Genomic DNA, 19,823 nt, shown 5'->3' with positions numbered 1-19,823 from the left:
TTTATTTCTGTCCTTTGTGAAACTCCGATATTGTTCCATTTCCTTCATTTTTAAAGTAGAATTTCTGATGAAAAAAATAATTTTTGACCAAAATAATTGGTTCAAAGATCTTCTCACCCTTCGTCAGTCATTTAATCCAAGTTGAAAAAACTCAAAGATGAGGTTTCAGGTATTAAAAACATAGAAGGCAATAGTAAGTTTTATAAAAAATATACTTGCTCACACAAAAAATTCTGAATTTTATAAAGAATAATAACCATCTGAAGTATAAACATAAAATATTTATTACAGATAATCGAACAATAAAAATAAAATATATGAAGTAAAAACCTCAATCTCTTTTAGACTTATAATCTAATCAGTGAATCTTATCCTTTCATCCTTCGTTTTCCCAATGACATAGGACGTGAATCTTTTCAAAAATTTGGGATACTCCCTTTTGTACACAGCTCTCAACACAGAAGCGGGTGCCCAACCACCTGGATTAACTGAAAAAAAAATTATGTATATAATAACAGCAAAAGTAAAGATAGGGGAGCAATTGGTCTCAACCCCAAGTGTTATTTCATGATAATAAAATTTGAAAGCAATCCTCATAGAATTTAATCAATTAAAACTTACCAACTGAACAATATGTGATTTTGCAGCTAATATCATCTCTGGTTACTGGACCTCCATCTTTCGGCGGGTTTACCAAAGTCTGACATAACAGACATACAGTCAAATATATCCTGACGCATTTTCCAGTATTGGCCTGTGGAAGAGTAACGTTCAATATACTAATTTTACACTTTGTTGGAAAAGAAGGAATATTTAATCCAACCTTCTCAATGAGTTATTTGAGAATTAAAAATCTCATAATCTCCCTTGGCAAGATGAAGTAGGAGTTGATATATTTCGATTCATTGGGCTATTTCCATCATAGCCCAATAAATGCCATAATTTTCCATCCTCAATTATTTCAAGCCAAGATACAGAAATAAAAAAAAATTATTTGGTTGTCCAGGTCAAATTTAAAAAAGAATCGTAATTTTATTAGACAGAAATTTCCCATTTTGTACTGTCTCGCTGTAATACAGGGTGATTAACACATACCATCTAATAAAAATTTTCAGGGATCTAGCATGAATATCGAGCTTAAAATATAGACTGTTGGGTTTTGGACACTGATCTACACTGACTGAAATAATTTCCAGTTATACCGGAAACAGCTTAACACTTTTTTATTTCAAATGGCACACCCAGTGTTGTTTTTGAGTTATTCAAGTTAATCAGAAAATTTCACCAGTTAGGCAATAATTTGAAATAAGGAGGTAGTATGATGTTTCCCGTATAACCAGAAATATTTTTGTTAACTGGATGAGTGACCAAAACATATTGATATCAATATTGCCGCTTGTTCTCCTAAAACTTGTAGTGGACAATCTACCTCAATCGCCCTATTTAGAGCATTCTTCTTGCACTCACCGGATATTTCTGTAACTCTGTAGAATGATTGACCACCGTCCAGAGGTCAGGTCCTTCAGTATCCTGATCATTAGGCATTCTCCGCATATGTGACCAGAACACCGCATCCCGTTGGCTAGCGGGCCATATCCTTTTGTGCGTCTGCAAGAATAAAATCGTATCGTCTGATATCGTCTCCACAACCTGCATGTGTTCCAATGTAGCTGTAAAATTTTCATTTTCAGGTTTGCTTCATAATTAGGTTCGCTCCAAACAGGAGCCTATTCAATAAATTAGAGCTTTATTATGGTATACAATGAAATTAAACTGAAATTGTGCTTGAATTGCTTCAAAATTTTCACATCATTCTAGCAGATGCCTGAGTTAGAGCTAATTTAAACATCCATAGGAAAAAGAAAACTATCTAGGAAAATTTGGATTCTTAGTTGAAATCAAAGGAATAATCAAAATTAAATGTTTGACATGGATTTTTGCTTCGTGGGTCATTGAACATACATGTCTGTTTGATACCTAACTAAGGGTGGGATCATAAAGCGTTACTAAGAATTAAGACCTAAGAAAGGGACCACTTTCATTGGCGTATGGCATTCACGTGTTTGCTCTGCCAATTAGATTTGTCTATTTCTTAGTTTTCAGTACTTCGCCATGAATCCACCATAAGGTATGAAATAATTAGCCCTCTGATTAAAACAAAACTGAACAAAACACTACTTCCAAGAATTAGATATCTGCCGAAATAATTCTATCTTTATTTGCATTCCTATCAGATCACATCCTTTCGACCAATCTATCAAAAACACTCTACATCAAAAGAAATTACAGGACTGAAGTAAATTTTAAGGTATCAAATGTATAGTTCAGATAGTTACTTTTTGTCCCATTCTTTAAGTTCATTCAATCGATAATTGCATTAGATAATGACAGGCATATTTTAATCAGTTTTACTTACTTTCCCAATCATATCTGTATTGTGGACTGAAGAAATAATGACACAGTTCAAATCCCGTTATACCCTTAACCACATGAACTGCCTTCAAAGGATCCACCACCAGACCATTCGCTTCTTCTTCTCTCCTGTACATTTTCATTTCACCGTCTTCAGCGAATAGTTGCCAGCCAGCGCCACACTCACCAACTCCCAATTTCGCCATGTTGACCTGTTCGTCAACTACTTTTTGTATCTGCCAAAACAAAGAGATGACATAGATACAGGTTCATCAAAATTGGATCAAGATGTAATTACATCCAGCTCCAATATTTATATAACATATTATATAACATTTTTTGATATTTATATCAAAAAATGTTATTTTTGCGTCGAACTAGCCAAATCAAGGTAATCAACGAAACGTTCATCCTAAGAGCCTAACAACTACTACTTAAGTGTGAGGGAAATTTAGTATGTTTTATAGTAAGGTGATATTTCTAGTGCCTAAGAGCCATTATCGTAATTCCACCAATTCATTTGTTTTCATTCCTATGGTCAACATCAACTCTTTTTCAGTATAATCTGTGTTAATTATCCTTAATAGATTGGCTAATTCGATGCAGACATAACGTTGTGAATATTCATAAAGAATATGATTTATCTACAGTGATTGTTTATGATCTCACCTCCGGCCACAGCCTGTGAGTGCTCGCAGGAGACAATGGCGGCGGAGTTGGCGGGACCATCGTGCCGTTCATCAATTTATGCCTGATTTCCCGTTCTTCCTCCATTTTGTCTAATCCGGTCTCGACGGCATCGTAGAACTCGTCGTCGGCCAAAACACTATGAGGTCCTTCCTGAAAAAGTGTTAAAACAATCTAAAATGTCTAGCCACATTCAAGTATACGAGGTAATATTGAAAAATTCTTAGCCTACTACAGAACCAAACAAAATTTCAATGTCAAAATATCTTATTACTCAACATATTCTTCTCTTAACTGGATACGTTTATTACAGCGAACCTGCAACGTTTCTAGACCTTTCAAAAAAAATGTTTCTTCTTGCTCTGCAAACCAGATTTCCACAGCTTTTATAACCTCCTCGTTGGAAGAAAATTTACGACCTTTTGAACTTTTTTTCAGTTGAGGAAAGAGATGATAGTCGGATGGAGCCAAATCTGGTGAATAAGGGGGGTGTTCTAGTAATTCAAACCCTAAATCACGAATTTTTTGCATAGCAACATGAGATTTGTGTGCAGGAGCGTTGTCCTGCAAAAACAAAACAACTTTGGATAGCTTTCCGCGTCTTTTCCCTTACATTTTTTTCCGTAGAGTGGTCAGTAATGTCGAATAGTAATCTCCGGTTATTGTTCTACCCTTATCCAAAAAAATCAATCATGATTACTCCATGGCAATCCCAAAAAACTGAAGCAAGAACTTTTCCAGCGGATTTTTGGACACGAAACTTCTTAGGTCTTAGAGAACCAGAGTATCGCCATTTCATCGATTGTTGCTTTGTTTCTGGATTGTAGAAATGTACCAAAGTCTCATCCATAGTAACAATTCGGTTTAAGAAGTCTTCATCGTTTCTAAATCGAGCACAGATCGAACGCGATGCTTCTACCCTTGCACGCTTTTGGTCAACATTCAAACATTTGGGGATCCATATTGCAGCAATTTCTGTCACGTCCAAATTGACGTGAACTATAAGATGAAAGCGTTTGTATCCATTAATTGTTAATAAATCAAAAATTTGAGTGAAATTACTTTCACTCCAATGTAAGAAGTTGTTTGACAGTAATGCTTCAATCAATATTTTTCCAACTCTGGTTGTTGGTCCAAATACGAAAATAGCCAAAAGGAAATTCGCCAATTCATCGAACACACGACCTATCATCAAGCACTCGATTGATTTTTTCAAAACCTTGCCATTTAAACCATGCCTGGGAATGTACAGTCCGATAATGCCCCATCTCTTATTGGCGAACAGATTTCTTTATAATTATTTAAGCTACAACGTTTGAATATTGTCCGCAACTTAACTAGCAATCAGACTATTTTGAAATGTCTGACAAAATTAGTTGAAAAAATATAATCGCCCACATAGATGGGCCAATTACCCTCGTATCATTCTAAAATTATCTCGAAAAATAATCCAACAGGACATGAGAGTAAAATGAATTGAAACAAAACGAAAGTTTTCGAAAATTCATTAAAAAAAGCAAACTTCCAGGTATTTCGTATTCTCAGTTTCGAACTCGCGACATCACGAATAATGATAATCGGATAATACTACTCACTTTATCGCACACTTTTCACGTCATATCGCAACTAGAAAATTTTCACACTTGTTGCTCAATTGTTTCTCGACATAAGCACAATATTATTTCTCTATCATCGCAACAATTTATGATGAATCGTATCGAAATGTAGAACCGAGCACGATACACGAGCATAGATAACAGTTGAAAGGAAACAGATAAATTTCAGGGTACACGTGATGCATACTGATAATCCGAAATTTTTGTCGTTCAAAACGAATAAAGGGGAAACGAATTTCATGAATATTTATTCGACGATGCCGAATAGTTTGCTGTTTATTAACGGTGAGTCGTGTGTTACGAGTTCTGGGAGAAAGTGGATACTCATCAGCTGACAATATTTCGGCAGGTTCATCTCCATCAGAGGGGGAGAACGGGGGGCCAATAAAGGACAATGCGAAAATCTTTTCCTTTACGACTCTACTCAAATATGGGAAAATAGTATATTATTCAACAAACACATAATGGCTATAGCAGTCATAATATGCGAGTAGGGTACTGTACTTTATCCTCAATTGTAAAAGATTATTTCTGAACCTCTTTTCCAATAAAATCTGTTTATACAGATTAAATTAATATTTAATACTTGCTACTTCAACTTCTATTTCAGACATATTTCTTAACAGTAGATTCTTGAGGTAACGAGAAATACTTTTTTCTTCGCCATTTTTTCCGATTCAGACTAGATAAAAAGATATAGCCACTTTAAGTTTTGGATTGATGTGGCCGATACTTGATGAAAATCCATAATTGAACTTGAAACAGATTACATATATGATTTTCACAAAAATGGGTTTTTAAACCACGTTTACCTTCACCCACCTGAAGATGCTATTGCGATAGCGAAGCACGTGTCATGGTTTGAAAACTTATTTCTGTAAAAATTATATAATCTGTTTTGAGTTCAATACAGTTTTCATACTGCGTTAAGCAACATCTGGAAATCTGAAACTGAAGTTTTTCCAAGCATTAAAAGTACCATTTTAATCTAGGGAATATTAGAAAAAAAAGCATAAACTCACTTTTTCCATTCCGTTTGGTGAACGAAGTAGTATTTATAATACAATAAATAAGTAACCGCGAATTCGTTGGCGATAAATATTGATATTGAATTGATGTGGCCGATACTTGATGAAAATCCATAATTGAACTCGAAACAAATTATACGATTTTCACAAAATGTACCAATGCCAAAGTACCCAATTTTTCAAATTTCAGAGATTTTTTATTTATTCTTAAATGTTCCATCACTCGAAAACGGCGAATGAGACAATGAAAAGTAATTATTATTTTATTTTCCAAAATGATCGAATACTTATTGATGAGAAATTCATTCCATTCGATACAATCGTTTATGAGATATGGGATTTTCAACAGCCTGTGTCTTTACAACCGATCCGAATTGGAAAAAATGGTAAGGGGAAAAATTGTTTGATTTCAGAAATCTCGTGTTAAAATATATACAGGGCGAGTCTTTGACTCGTACAAATATTTGAACAGTAGATTCCTGAGGTCGAAAGAAACAATTTTTTTCCTTGCCATTTTTTCCGAATCAGTTCGGTTTAAAATATATAGGCTGCTTAAAAACCATTAAAAAATGTTTTTGTTAGTATCTCAGAATATAGATATCACCCACGTCTTCCAGTTTTTTCAACTAGTGGTCCGTAGAGCACCAATGGTCCGCAGAAGCCAAAATAATTCGAAGTCCGCGAATTATTTACAGTTTTTTATTTAAGATTTAACCGCTGCTCTCAGACCAAACTGTTTAATAGATGGCGTTAGTGAATAAAGTCAGTAGTACAGTTAATACAAACTTGCTGAAAAATGAGAGAACGTCGCAAATATATTCATTTTTGAAGATAACCTTCGAGCTTTTATTTGCAAAGTTCAATTCCAAAAAGATGGAATCAAATAATCGTAAAGACCGAACGCATCGAGCTCCATAAAATTTTCAGATTTATTACTAGAAGAGTTGCTCTTTCAGAATATGTATCACATTTCCATCTACAGTTATTGTTATTGAGAGATAATCGACTCGAAAAGTGACTATCAAAAAATTTCCAAGAAGATGGAATCAAATTAATAATCGTCAAGACCGAGAGGCTGCATCGAGCTCCATAAAATTTTCAGATTTATTACAGGTGGTCTCTGCTAACAAGAATAATATAAAGGAGGTCCCTGGCCAAGAAAATGTTGGGAACCCCTGATTTAGCAAAATACAACTCTGTGTAAAAGATCCACAGACGAGTAGTGTTACAAATTTAGCTAGTTATTCTGAAGGTAATTTTGTTTTTCCAGGGGTGGCATGGATCATTATGAAAACTTAAAACGGTTATATCTTTTTGTCAGGGCCGATTCAGAAAAAGTGGTACAGGAAAAAAGTATTTTTTGACCTCAAGAATCTACTGATAAAATATTTGTACGAGTCAAAGATTCGCTCTGTATATATTTTAACACGAGATTTCTGAGATCAAACAATTTTTCCCATTACCATTTTTCAATTCGGATAGGTTGAAAAGACACAGGCTGTTGAAAATCCATAATATCTCACATATCTCCTGTGTAGGAGTCAAAGACTCAACCTGTATACAAGTCAAAGACTCATCCTGTAAAGCAATATCTGTATGTTCAGAGCCTTTATATGTGGTTGTGACTTGTGACCATGACGTTAGAGAAACCAGTCAATAATGGCACATCGATCACAAGTGATTCGTGAATGCCATAATGCGAATAGATATTAGATCACTTTAGGCATCGATCGTGGATAAATTGATATTTTTCTATTGTGCTATATAATTCTGCGCTAACATTGACTTAAAAACACAACCCCTATTGAATTAACGTGGCCGATAATTGATGATAATCAAAAGACGGTATTTTTGGCGAGACGAATTATGAATTTTTTTTCGTATAGCTACGATTCGGTGAGAAATATTGACTAAGGCCTAGTTCTCCCGACTTTAGTTGCCCACAAGACGAGAGACAGAACAGGACAGAACATCGATGTTTTTTGAAAGAGTGAGGTGACTTCGTCTTCGGAAACACTTGACATTTGCGTAATTCTCGAATAATATCAGAATGAAAATAGCGTAGGTCCGAGCTCCATGTGAATCTGTTAGAAAAATTGACAGAATAAATTCTGGATTGCTATTCCCTCCTATTTGTAATCGTCTGGAAGAGATGCATTAGCACTTATATACGTCCTTCAAGAGACTTTGGTAAGAGAATCCCATCTGAACAGAACAAGCGCAAATATCAGTTTCCCATCGTAATCACTCACCTCTAAATCAGGCCCGTATGGGACTTTTTGAAATTTCTGTATCTGCTCGAAATATGATTTCGACAAGTTTTCAGCCCTTTTTCTTCGGTCAGTTTCCCTCTCCAATCTACGTCTCCACGCTTCTTCTCTTTGGTTAACTAGTTCGGCGCAATGCTCTAGCGTGTCAAGAACAGCAGAAGTTGTAGTTTTGAACGTTATTGCCTCTCCCTTGAAGTCAATAATGGGTATTTTTTCTGAAAGAGAGTTATTATTGAATTTTTTTTATTGTCACTACCATTGCGAGGGTTTTAGAGTAATGTTTATTATACAACTGATTTTTCTCAATAAAACATTGTAACAATGAAAAATTCCAAATATATATGCATCAATCAGCACTCATCTTTATCATTGACGGACATAAGTAAAGATAAAGTATTGTTTTCTCACATAAACTAGGTGAATAAACCAGATTATAATAATTGTCGTCCTTGGGTTCAGAGTTCGAATTATGACAATGAGATAATTTGATTTGGGAATAAAGGTTAGATATTGCACTCGGAATCGATACATTATGTCTAGAGAGTCTAGAGACAGACCTACGCCGGTGACTTGAATGAATAGTCATTTTTTTTCGTGGGGGGAAATATATCGGTTTAATTGAAACCGTCCTGTCATCTAATCTATTATGTAAATGCTGAATCAGTAGAACATGGACCTACGTCACGGATTTTACGATGAACAGGCAGATATCACAAATTGCACTCTACCAGTCAGATAGAGTGAGCATAAAAAAAATGTTTTTCCAATTTATTAAAAATTCATATTTTAGACGATGACTTAATGTCCTTCAAATCCTTCATCGCGGATTAATATATGGAATGATACATGTTACAAAGAAAATGCAGGTAATAGGTTTTCGATTGGGATATTGTGTTTTTGAACATGAGAACTGGAATACGCAAAAATGGAGATCTTGTATGTTCACGAATGAGTCCATATTTCATATGCATGAGTCTGAATCTTTGTGTGGCGACCGAACATTTTATGACGCCAACAACTCAGTTTGCGTTTGGGGGGGCGTTTGTTTCAATGGGCGCACAGATCTTATTAACCTTATTAATGCAACAGCGATAAGGCGTGATTTGATTGCAGTTTTATCGGCGACAATTTTAGACCTGCAGTCTCCTGGCCAAAATTGTATTGAATATGTCAGGACTGCAATGCCACATCAATTAAACCTATTTAACCCATCGCAGACATTACCAATAACAATGTTTTCTTTTTCTTTAGTAGATATTCATTTCAGAAGATTTTAATTTATTTAAGACGGACATTCGGGAAAACATTCTCCGAACTTTCATTGATAAGCTAATTGGCACAATGCCGAATGTGGTAAGAGGCCGATATTAAACCTTAATTTCAAGGTTCTTCTTGTAATAGAAGGAACCTTTTTTAAGCCTGCTCCCTCAGGTAGAATCTTCTTTTCTAAGCAGTCTTGCCTACTTTTACAATTTTAGGATTGTTTTATTATTTCTCTTCATATATTATTACATAAAAATCCACTTCAATTTCTGAGCAGTGTATTGTATACAGGGCGAGTCTTTGACTTGTACATACAGGGTGTCCCAAAACTAGTGAATCAAACGTCACACCACGATAGAGTAGACCAAATATTATCGAATGGCACCAACATTAGTTCAACGAAAATGTAACTTTTCCAAAATAATCAGAATTTTATTAAAATACCTAAAGTTTCCGATTTTCGAACTATTTTTCTTAATCACAGGGCCAGTTTGTGAAAAAGAATATCGATTTTAAATTATATTGAACTTAGATTATTGTTTTATCTCCCCTAATTGAAATTATTTCAAGTATTTAATCGATAACCTAAGTAAATGTAAATTAAAACAATTGTTTTTTCTATATGATTTTAATTACTCAGAAAAAAACCGGCAACTTTAGGTAAGGTTTTTTTCAGAAATGGTACATTTTCGCTCAACTAATGTTGGTGTCATTCGATAGAATTTGATCTACTCTATCGTGGTGTGCAGTTTGATTCACTAGTTTTGGGACACTCTTTATAGTTTATTCTTGAGGTCAAAAGAAACACTTTTTTTTCGATTCGGTCTAGATAAAAAGATATAGATAGATATTTTGAATTTTCAAAAGGTCACCCCCGAATAAACAAAATTCCAAGCTAAATCTATGACACTACACACGTCCTGTGGATCTTTCATTCAGCGAAAGTACCTAATTTTCGGAATTTCACTGAAATTTTTTATTTTTGAATCCAATTACTCGAAAACGGCGCATTATACTATAAAGAATACTCTTATTCTCCGAAATGATCAAATATTAATTAGTAAACTTAAAAACAGATTATAAGATTTTCACAAAAATGAGTCTTTAAACCACCACACGTGTTTCGTTGTCACAACAGCATCTTCAGTCGGCCACAGCCAATATCTGAAGAAAGGTGAAACTAGTTTTTTGGCCACTTGTTATTTCAAGCTACCTTCGCCCACCACCTGAAGATTCGATTGTGATAGCGAAACACGTGTCGTGGTTTAAAAACTCATTTTTGTGAAAATCTTTTGATCCGTTTCGAGTTCAATTATGGATTTTCATCAGTATCGGCCACATCAATCCAATACTCATTGGTACGGTTTCAACTTAATTTTAAGATGTGAATGGGTATATCAATCACCAGGAACCTCAGTTTTTATACAATTTATTCAATTAGCTACGTTTCGAGACTTTTAGTCTCTTCCTCAGGCTATGAATATTAGATAAATAGATTTTTTCCTTTTTATCCAATATTCATAGCCTGAGGAAGAGACTAAAAGTCTCGAAACGTAGCTAATTGAATAAATTGTATAAAAACTGAGGTTCCTGGTGATTGATATACCCTTTCACAACATATAATATAGGAACGATATAAAAACCTAGTCTTACTCTTAAGAGTTGGGTTCTTTGAATTTCTGATATTTTTATGGTATGTAATGGTCATAATGGAGAAAATGGAAGACGTGGATGGAATTTCGTGTTCGGAGAAGATTCATCACATCAATGAAAAACTATATTCCCAAAATCATGCCGTTCGATAAAATCGTTTGTGAGATAGAACAGATTTTCAACCACCTGTATCTTCTTCACCGAGCCGAATTAAAAAAAATATTTTTTTTTTACCTCAAGAATCTTCTATTGACATATATGTACAAGTCAAAGACTCATTCTATGTAGAGTAATTAAAAAGTCACTTGTTTGAAGCAGAATGAGAAATACTATTTGATCAATCCCTACCCATACTAAAAAAATAACTGATCACCCGGCTTGAATTTTTGTAGAAAGGGTGGTATTGGAAATATTGAAGGCCAAACAGCCTCTCAACAGTTTCTCAGGAAGTGAGCCTCTGTTTCTCGTCTAGAGTTTATTTTTAATTGAAATTCTTTTTGTTGATTTGATGTTTACTTCAATTAAAGTTATATATTATTATAATCTACTCGGAAATCGTGGGTGTCATGCCATGAATGCATTTCCCGCACAAACTTTTGCAGAATGCTCTACGAATTTATTCCGAGTACCAATCATAACACAAGTGTCAATTGGCAATAACTCACTCACCTTTATTATTGGCCTGTAATTCCTTATCAACACAGCCATCGAAAAATTTCTGTAGAGTATCTATCTGACGGCATAATATGTCTTTGAACGTCCCCAATTCAGCAAGTTTCTCCCGGAGGTTCCTGGACGATCTGTGGAAACTATTACCTGAAGCTGTGCTAAATGTGTTCGACTGTAAACTGACGGTGGAGCCATGCCTTTTCAGACTGTTCTCAGATCCTGTACCATATCCCGATTCGACCTGTAAAGACATTGAAGATAACATTGATGAAAAATAAGCAAAAATATAAAATGAATGAGTACAATTTTGAATAGGTCTTCTCAAACTCATTTAAATGCAGCTCATAGAGGGCGCAGATGTGATACTTGCATAAGTTAAACATTTAGAATGTTTTTTATCTGCGATAGAGACGAATGTCGAATACAAAAATTCAAACAGCAGACCTTCCTTGTAAGAAAATGTAATCATTCTTGGCCGTTTTGTAATCAAAATTTTACTGTATCTATGAAAATACATAGAATCATTCGGGGTAACTGAGCGCAGTGGGTAAGTGTAAGCAGTGCGTAAATCTCGACTATGCAATGTATGAAAGAGGGGTTCATTTGGGTGAAGCAAGGGCGCAGAATCCCCAAATTAGTTTTTCATAGAAGTGCGACGTTTCGTTAACTTTTTATTTGCAATCGATCAAATTCACTAGTTTTCTTGTCAATTATCAGCATCTCTGCAAATTCTGCCAGGTCCAAGTTCGGCGTCCGACAGTGTTAAACAATATTTTATTCGATCATGCGCATATTAATCTAAATATATAATAAAAAATTTTAGGTTCTCTTAGCTGCTCAACCTCAACTCTATAAGAACGTCAATTCAAATTTTGGCTTACTGGGGAAAGTGTGCGCGGGTAAGTGTGCGCATAGATTCATTAAATGGGCATTAGTTCAGTGAGGAATAAATTATGACATTGTTGATTTTCTTGGTTAAGACTCAATCAATATTGTCCTATTTGTTCGAAAAAATATGAAGAGCCACCAACAGGGGTGTATCAAGTGTTGTGTTCACCAGGAATTGTGGCACGAACAATAATGCAGTGCTTATAAAATGGCGCTTCTGTATTGCCAATAAACAGCATTTCTTTAATATTGTAACATTTTGATGACATTATTTTGTAATTTGTTTTGATTGTGTGGTTCACTAAGCACTGCGTTCATTTAGCCCGTGAGGGTGCGCACACTTACCCGCAATACGGGGCATGTGAACGCACTCCGACTTTCACCATTAAATTTCTTTTTGCGGAAAGAAAACGTTTTTGTTTGTTGGCTCTTTGATGTTTTTTTTATAGATTAAAAAATTCTCTATCTTATGAATATGTTTTAATTTTCCTAGCTTCAACATTTGAAACAGGATATGGCTTGAAAGGCAAAAGTTCGCCTAGTTGCCCCGAATGACTCTATTGCAATTTACGCATCTTGAAATACATACGATCACTTCGACGAACAGAATGTGATGTGACATGTCCGTTCGTTCGAGATCGAAAAATCTACTTCGTTACAACCCACCCCACACTGATGAAAAATTATCGAGCAAAAATAAAAAATATTAATTTCTCTTTTCGTTTTGTAATCTCAAGTCTATCTCAATACCATTACTCAAGACATTCATAAGTTGAGTTTCAAGAATCGCTTCTTGAGATAGTATCAAACTGATAACGACTTAATATGAGTTAATTAATAAGCCGTCATCTTGAGATGCTGTCACTATTTTGAGAAGGTATCAATTGAGATAGGTTTTGAGAACCGTTTTGAGATCTGATTATTGAAACGGGCCATGATACTCAAATTCGAATTTTAATCCAATCGAATCGGTATTTTTAGATTGCGAAAAATCAGATTTAAAAAATGCAGTTGATCATCGTTACTTTGTGAAACGTGTTAGTTTAAAATGATCATCATATGAATAGTCACCTAATCTGGATAGACTAATCAAGCGTTTGATTGAAGCATCCTTATCAAATGAATTTCAGTCGATAATTCAACTTTTGGGATTTATCAATTCATTATTTCGTCAAACTATGATCGACAAATATTCATTTTGGGATTGTGAACTGCTTCATTTTCTGGGTAGTTCTTCTAGCCTTCCACGAGATCTCAAAAACTTCTCATAACTTGTTTGTATTTTTGAACTTAAACCTTCTGAAGGCAATTTTTTGAGTAATCAGTAGCATTCTGCAGAAATCATCAAGTCCGCTTTGATTTCATCGAAAGCATTAAGGTTAGCATCTAATTTAAGGTGCAAAGAAAGGAGTTATAATGATGCTTGAATATTCATTATGATGGTAAAATGATGGAATTGCTCCAATACGTTATTATTTTATTACTTCTATGTTTCACGAAAAAGATCTCGAAAACGTGTAATAATGTCATTGTTTTGCTCTAGCCCTTCTAGTCCCTTCACTGAACACAGAATTTAGGACTCTGTACCGCCAACATTTCAACATCTTTTCAACTTGTGCAATCTTTTGATATTTTCACTCTAAAGGTTTACTAACATAGGTATTAATAGGGGAGGTATGAGCATTATTTTCCTGCCACTGTAATATTCTACCACTTGTACTGGATAAAATATCACCAAGAAATAACTTCCATCCAGAGATGGTTTAAGGACATGATATTGATATTTATTTCCAAAATTATTTCCAACAATTACATTATTAACTTGTTGAGTGGTGTGCAATTCCTTTTGTGAATACTGAATCAAGCTTACGATGATAATGAAATTAGGAAATAGTTGCCAACAAAGGATTTTTATCAATAGCATGTGTGACAAAACGGTGAGTGGAATCCTTTGTTTCAAGGGAATTTATAGAAAGTTATGTTTCAGTAAAAATAACCCTTTTTGTTACGAAAATAAAATTGATCCATATTAGTAAAATAATCTTTTTTGTTCGCATCGCACCTTGAATCAAATTCCTCTTGAATTTTCGTTCCTCAAAATCATGATAGTTGAAAGAACCATTATCCCATTGTTCCTGACTGTTCCTCTCATTTCAGGTAGTTTTCAAGAAAAGTCTATACAAAACCATTTTCTATATGTAGGTATTTGTTTATTGGAATCTACAATTCTAAAGTACATAAATTGGAACAATTTCAGGGATTCTTCAATTTTTTCTTCATTTCAAAAAGGATCCAAATTTTGACACAATCTCTCCAGGTTTTTGTATTAGTAATATACTGTGGAGGATTTTAAACCCATTTACTGACCACTCAGGATCTATCGCAAGTGTATCATCGACCTCCCTCTAAAATGTTCATGTAAAGGAAATGTGATTTTTATCATATCACGATCCATATCTCTACATTTTCAGGAAGAACAATTGATTTTGGAGGACCAACGAAATTCCTTTGTACTCATTATCGAAAGAGGAATCGATGCTGTTGTTGAGATGATTCAAAATTTCAATTCCGAAGGTTATTTAATATATATACACAGGGTGATTCATGCATAGATGTCTTTACTTTTCGAGCGGATTACTTGGCGAAACTAGGGAAGTATGTTGTATAAAATTCTAGAATTTTCATCCCTTCCTTCAGACTCCTTGAAAGAATTGTTGGAGAATTTTGATTTTTCGTCTCATAAACTGATGATGATGATGGAACAATGTTAGCAATAGTGCACAGCTTTTTGTACTACCATATATTTTACTGAACCATTCTTCCCAACTGGTTTTCAGCTATTTTCAATTTTTATCCCAAAAGCGATAGTTTTCGAATAAATTAAAGCTGTAAGAAAAACTAACACTATTCAAAAATTGCATGATTTATCAAAGTCAACTTTGGCATGTTTGAGTTGAGGCATTGTATAAAGACCACTTGTGGTCTCTATACAATGGTTGGGGTATAACCTAATTGAACCCCTCATAAGTACAGTGGGGGTTGGAAAAACTTGGTTAAGTTTATCATTTCTGCCAAATTGCGTGAGAAAAAAACTTTAGAATTGTACTAATCTTTGAAATGGTATATATCAACGGGGATGGGAATTCGAGAATAATCAATGAAAAACTATCCTTATTTTTTGGCTAAGGAATCCGCTAACAAGGTAAAAACATCTAAAATCCTTTCGCTTTTATAGGAGCCTTGGCTGGCCTTAGAAATTTGACACATTTCACACTTTATAGGACGAAAATTTGAGGTTATGACGATTTTCAAAACATTTTTTGGTTTTAAATCAGCGCTGTATTGTCGCCTTATACACAAGGAGTGCAAGTTACTTCTAACCAAATTTCAAGGCACTACGCAACAAAAAAGGTCCTATGTAGCATAGTACATTTTTTTTTGTGGTAAAGTTATTTTTGTGTAATGTTTCACAATTTTTTCACTCACAATAAGGCATATCTTGAAAACTATAATCCTAATCGGAAATCTCACCTAAGGCGTGAAATGGATTTTTATTGAGATGATAGTTTTGAAGAATGGTTTTATTGGAAAAATTGTGAAACGTTACAAAATATAAATTGAACTATACTTTATAGGAACTTTTTTGAAGCAAATTAACTGAAGAATCGCTCTTTGAAGTTTGGCCAAGATACCTTGAATACCTTGAATTTTTTTTGAACAATAAGCAAAAATTGCGGCAAAGCTATAAAACTTTTTTATTGTTTGTACTAGAAAACAGTGATAAAGTTTTTTAACTGAATAAAGATCAGGGATGAGGGTTTGATCCCCGAATAATTAAGCGCTAACAACGGAAGGTTAAATTTTTTTAAGTCTAAAGTTGAACTCAAAAGTTGGAAGAAAAAAGAAAAGTTGTCTCATTTTTATTTCTTAAGAAGTGTACGTAGTGTGTAATTTAAAGAGTGCCTATATGCCTGTTAGTCACAAAAAACTTGATTAAAGGATCCATGGAATTTCATTGTTCATTTCTAAGTGTTATATTGATAATTCAATCTTCACAGATTATTCGGTTGATTTAATTGAAGCCAATGAAAAACTGTCAAATGCTTGATTCGAAAATAAATTTTGCCGTCTGTTGATACCGGAAACGTTAAATATCACTCAATAACCTCTTCATTTCTACCCCGAAAAAAATAACAAACGTTTGAGTACTTGTCTAACTTGGGTATATTCACTCCTGGAATCCTTCCTTTTTTCACCGCCACATTTACCCACACAGCACCACATCGTTTGATACTTGCACGGCACAAACCGAATATAAGTTCTAGCCGGGCAGAAAGGTGGAAGTAGAACAATTTATTATTGAACTCCCATTAGTCATCGACATAATCTATAAGAAGTGGGAGAATTTTCTTTGTGTACTTAATGCTCCTATTATTCTTATCGGTCAAGAGCGACGCCGGAATCGTCGCTGATTAGAAATACTCGTGGAAAATGGACGGAAAAATATCCTGGTCAAGCTATCGCTCGAATTTTGAGTGGGGGCTTTTGAGACTGAAAAGCTGCTTGATTTTTGCGTGCGAGAGTTATCATCATTTTCTCCACCGTAATTTTCTAATTTTGAACCGAAGATAATCTCAAAGGATCGGGGTGGTTATATTGAATTTTTTTCGCTCCTAACTCCTCTAACTTCCAAAAAAAATAGGGGGTAGGTTTCGGAGTTATGGTTTATGGTGGAGGTTTACTCAAGGTGCCGGCAAAATGCACGAATGATTCCCTGTCAGAAAAATTGATATTTTGTGAAGAAACAAAAGTCAATTATGCATCCCCTCTGAGAAGGAGTGTCAATAATGTTTTCCCATGTTGTCGTTGATAAAATTGAAAGAGCGAGAGATATTGCGCTAAAATTTTCGATATTTGAATACTCTTATTTTTAACAAAGAAATATGGTGATCTGCCTACTGTTTATAAAGTACAACACTTCATGCAACCATCAAAATATCACAAAAATGTTCTAACAGCTGGGTTAAGAGTCTCATGTGAAGTTGGCACAGACTTTTTTGAAAAATACTATTTTTTTTGGGTTCTGGGTAGATTTGAAAGAGTTCCTGATACAAATTTTGAATAGTTGTGGCAAATAGTGCATTCTCATGGAAAAAAAAAACAAATTAATGGCGGTAATTTCACGCAGAAAAGAAAGAAAATTTAAACATAGGTTTTTGACTCTGGCAAAAAACATTTTGGGAGACAAAAATAAAAGATATTTCAGTTCTGATAAGAGTTCTGAATAGGGCTCGTCGAGTTCCACAAAATATGTCTCGTGATTACCATCGAAAAAACAACACTTCTCAAATCATCAGCAATAATAAGGTCAGAAATTTGAAAACCAATTTTTCTATGTTGGTAAAACTTGTATAGGCGTCTTAACGAATTTAACTAATGCTTTCGGTCGAAATTGTCAACAAAAAAACGGTAGAAATAAAATAAAGCATTTTTTTCTCTGAAAATTTCATCGATTTCCTAAAAACTGTTCTTTAGGTCTGAAAGTATCACCCATCAGCAATCCTCAGAAGGGGTGGCACTCGAAAATCTAAGGTGGGGTATAGTAGTGGTTTTCCAGGATTTCAAAAAATGCATATTATATTTTGATGTGGTGAAGTTCTGATTTTTGGACAATCATGACCACAATGTTGTATGAGGTGAATATACCTTCTGTATATTCATAGGCACTTTCGTTTATGAAATAATGTAATGTATGCACCATACAATTTCAAATAATGATGAACATCCTACATAAATCATTTTCCTTGTTACATCAGGAAAATCCTCAGATTTCTTCATTATTATACAAAGAATATTTGCAAAAACTCATGTCTAAGTTCCATCCCATCTATGAAAGAAGCTTTTCTCTTACAATAATCACAAAATGAACAGAAGAGATACTTAGGAATGCATTTTCACCAAAAGTGAATACTGAATTCAATAATACAATATTCAATTCTACTAGTAGGCTTTAAGATTTCGAAGTCAGTTTCCTTCAACCATAGTCGGGAGGTGAATCATTATAAAATGTCGAGTTGAAAATAAATATGGTAATACTGATAACCTTCTTTGACACTCCTCCTTGAAGAATCATAGAGGGCAATAATTTGAAAGTTTGTACATATAATTTCTACCAAGGAAAATATTTATTCTGAGCAAAGTTGAAGCCAGAGATACAAAAAAAAGGGTTTTTTAGCTATAATACTCATATAAATGATTTTGGTTCTGAGTAGTCATTTAGGAAGACCTACCTTGTAGCATTCTAAGGCATCAACCCAGCTTTGTTTTACTTCAACAGAAGATGCCCTCAAGTACCAAACACAATCATTGACAGACACATCAAAACGACATTCATCGAACTCATGAGGCTAAAAATACAATTGAATCAATCGATTTACATATTATAATATGGATTCGACAACAAAATGAGGCCAAACACACCTTTATTACAGCCTTGGCCAATGATAAGGCACCTCTACACCCAAAATTGACTTCTAATTCGTTTTTGTAGTAAGACAGAGTACCATTTTTGAGTACGATAAAGCGATCTTGCCATCCATGTATGTAATTTGTCCACTTACTCAGAACCCCAGATAACTCCGCATTATTTTCATTATCGGAATAATCTTCACTGCTAGGATCATCTGCCATCACTATTTGAAGCTAATCGTAACGATCAAATAAATTCACCAATCGTCCAGTACATTGCAAAATTAAATATAATGTTAAAAGCAATATTTCCTAAAGTTTAAACACGACGATTAATAAGAAATAAATTTATTTACTACATGTTTATCAAAACGGACATATTTTCTGTAATACATGCGCACTGCGCAGCTTGTTCAAACTGACAGACAGCTGTCATGTCACACAATGACAGATATAAAATTTGACGTATGACCATAGAGAATGACGACGATATCGGTACATCGAATAAATCACGTCCTGTTCTTCAATTCATGGCGTACGCCACTTCGCCAGAAAATTACAAGCTTTCAAATTTTTCTTTATTTCTCATTACTTCATTACAACTGGGCTCTTGGTTTCCGAGTGTGATCGATTATAAGAATTTAATTTTTGGAATTAATGAACGAATAGGAGAATATACATAGGTTGTCTCTAACTCTTTTTTGGAAGTAAAGTATTACGTTCTAGAATCTAGTACCATGTATTTAAAAAAAATTTCATGTTAAATAAAAATTTTCTATCCCTGAGAACTGTGTTAAGACTAGACCTCACCTAGGTTATATAGGGTGATTCATAACTATTGGGACATAGGCTACGGGCAAATTGTTTGG

The 19,823-nt window shown here is 34.4% G+C and overlaps 1 protein-coding gene across 3 annotated transcripts; it reads right to left on the bottom strand.

Moving 5' to 3' along the window:
• Positions 1-194: 194 nt before the first annotated feature.
• LOC123307601 (ceramide transfer protein) lies at positions 195-19,370 on the bottom strand. 3 transcript variants are annotated; one of them, XM_044889974.1, is made up of 9 exons: positions 18,967-19,370; positions 18,777-18,893; positions 11,599-11,839; positions 7,996-8,228; positions 3,082-3,252; positions 2,417-2,648; positions 1,468-1,670; positions 622-754; positions 195-488 (listed from the first exon to the last, which is right to left on the bottom strand). In XM_044889974.1, the coding sequence occupies exons 1-9, from the start codon at positions 19,174-19,176 to the stop codon at positions 355-357; spliced, it is 1,674 nt and encodes a 557-aa protein (XP_044745909.1). In that variant the 5' UTR covers positions 19,177-19,370; the 3' UTR covers positions 195-354. The 3 variants fall into 3 exon arrangements, with proteins under 3 accessions (XP_044745909.1, XP_044745911.1, XP_044745910.1); XM_044889976.1 differs by lacking the exons at positions 18,777-18,893; positions 18,967-19,370 and adding an exon at positions 16,705-16,851; XM_044889975.1 differs by lacking the exons at positions 18,777-18,893; positions 18,967-19,370 and adding an exon at positions 16,696-16,813.
• Between the last annotated feature and the right edge of the window lie 453 nt (positions 19,371-19,823).

Source organism: Coccinella septempunctata, chromosome 2 (assembly GCF_907165205.1).
Source record: "Coccinella septempunctata chromosome 2, icCocSept1.1, whole genome shotgun sequence".
Classification (NCBI taxonomy): Eukaryota; Metazoa; Arthropoda; class Insecta; order Coleoptera; family Coccinellidae; genus Coccinella; species Coccinella septempunctata.
The sequence above is the reverse complement of the archived record's forward strand: the minus strand, read 5'-3'. Positions and strand labels throughout refer to the sequence as shown.

Coding starts and splice junctions, on each gene's coding strand:
- LOC123307601 (XM_044889974.1), bottom strand. CDS start 19,176: ATGGCAGATGATCCTAGCAGTGAAGATTATTCCGATAATGAAAATAAT. Junction 2,649..3,081: donor CTCACAGGCTGTGGCCGGAG/GTGAGATCATAA, acceptor TTGTTTTGGCAG/ATACAAAAAGTAGTTGACGA. Junction 1,671..2,416: donor ATACAGATATGATTGGGAAA/GTAAGTAAAACT, acceptor AAAATTTTACAG/CTACATTGGAACACATGCAG.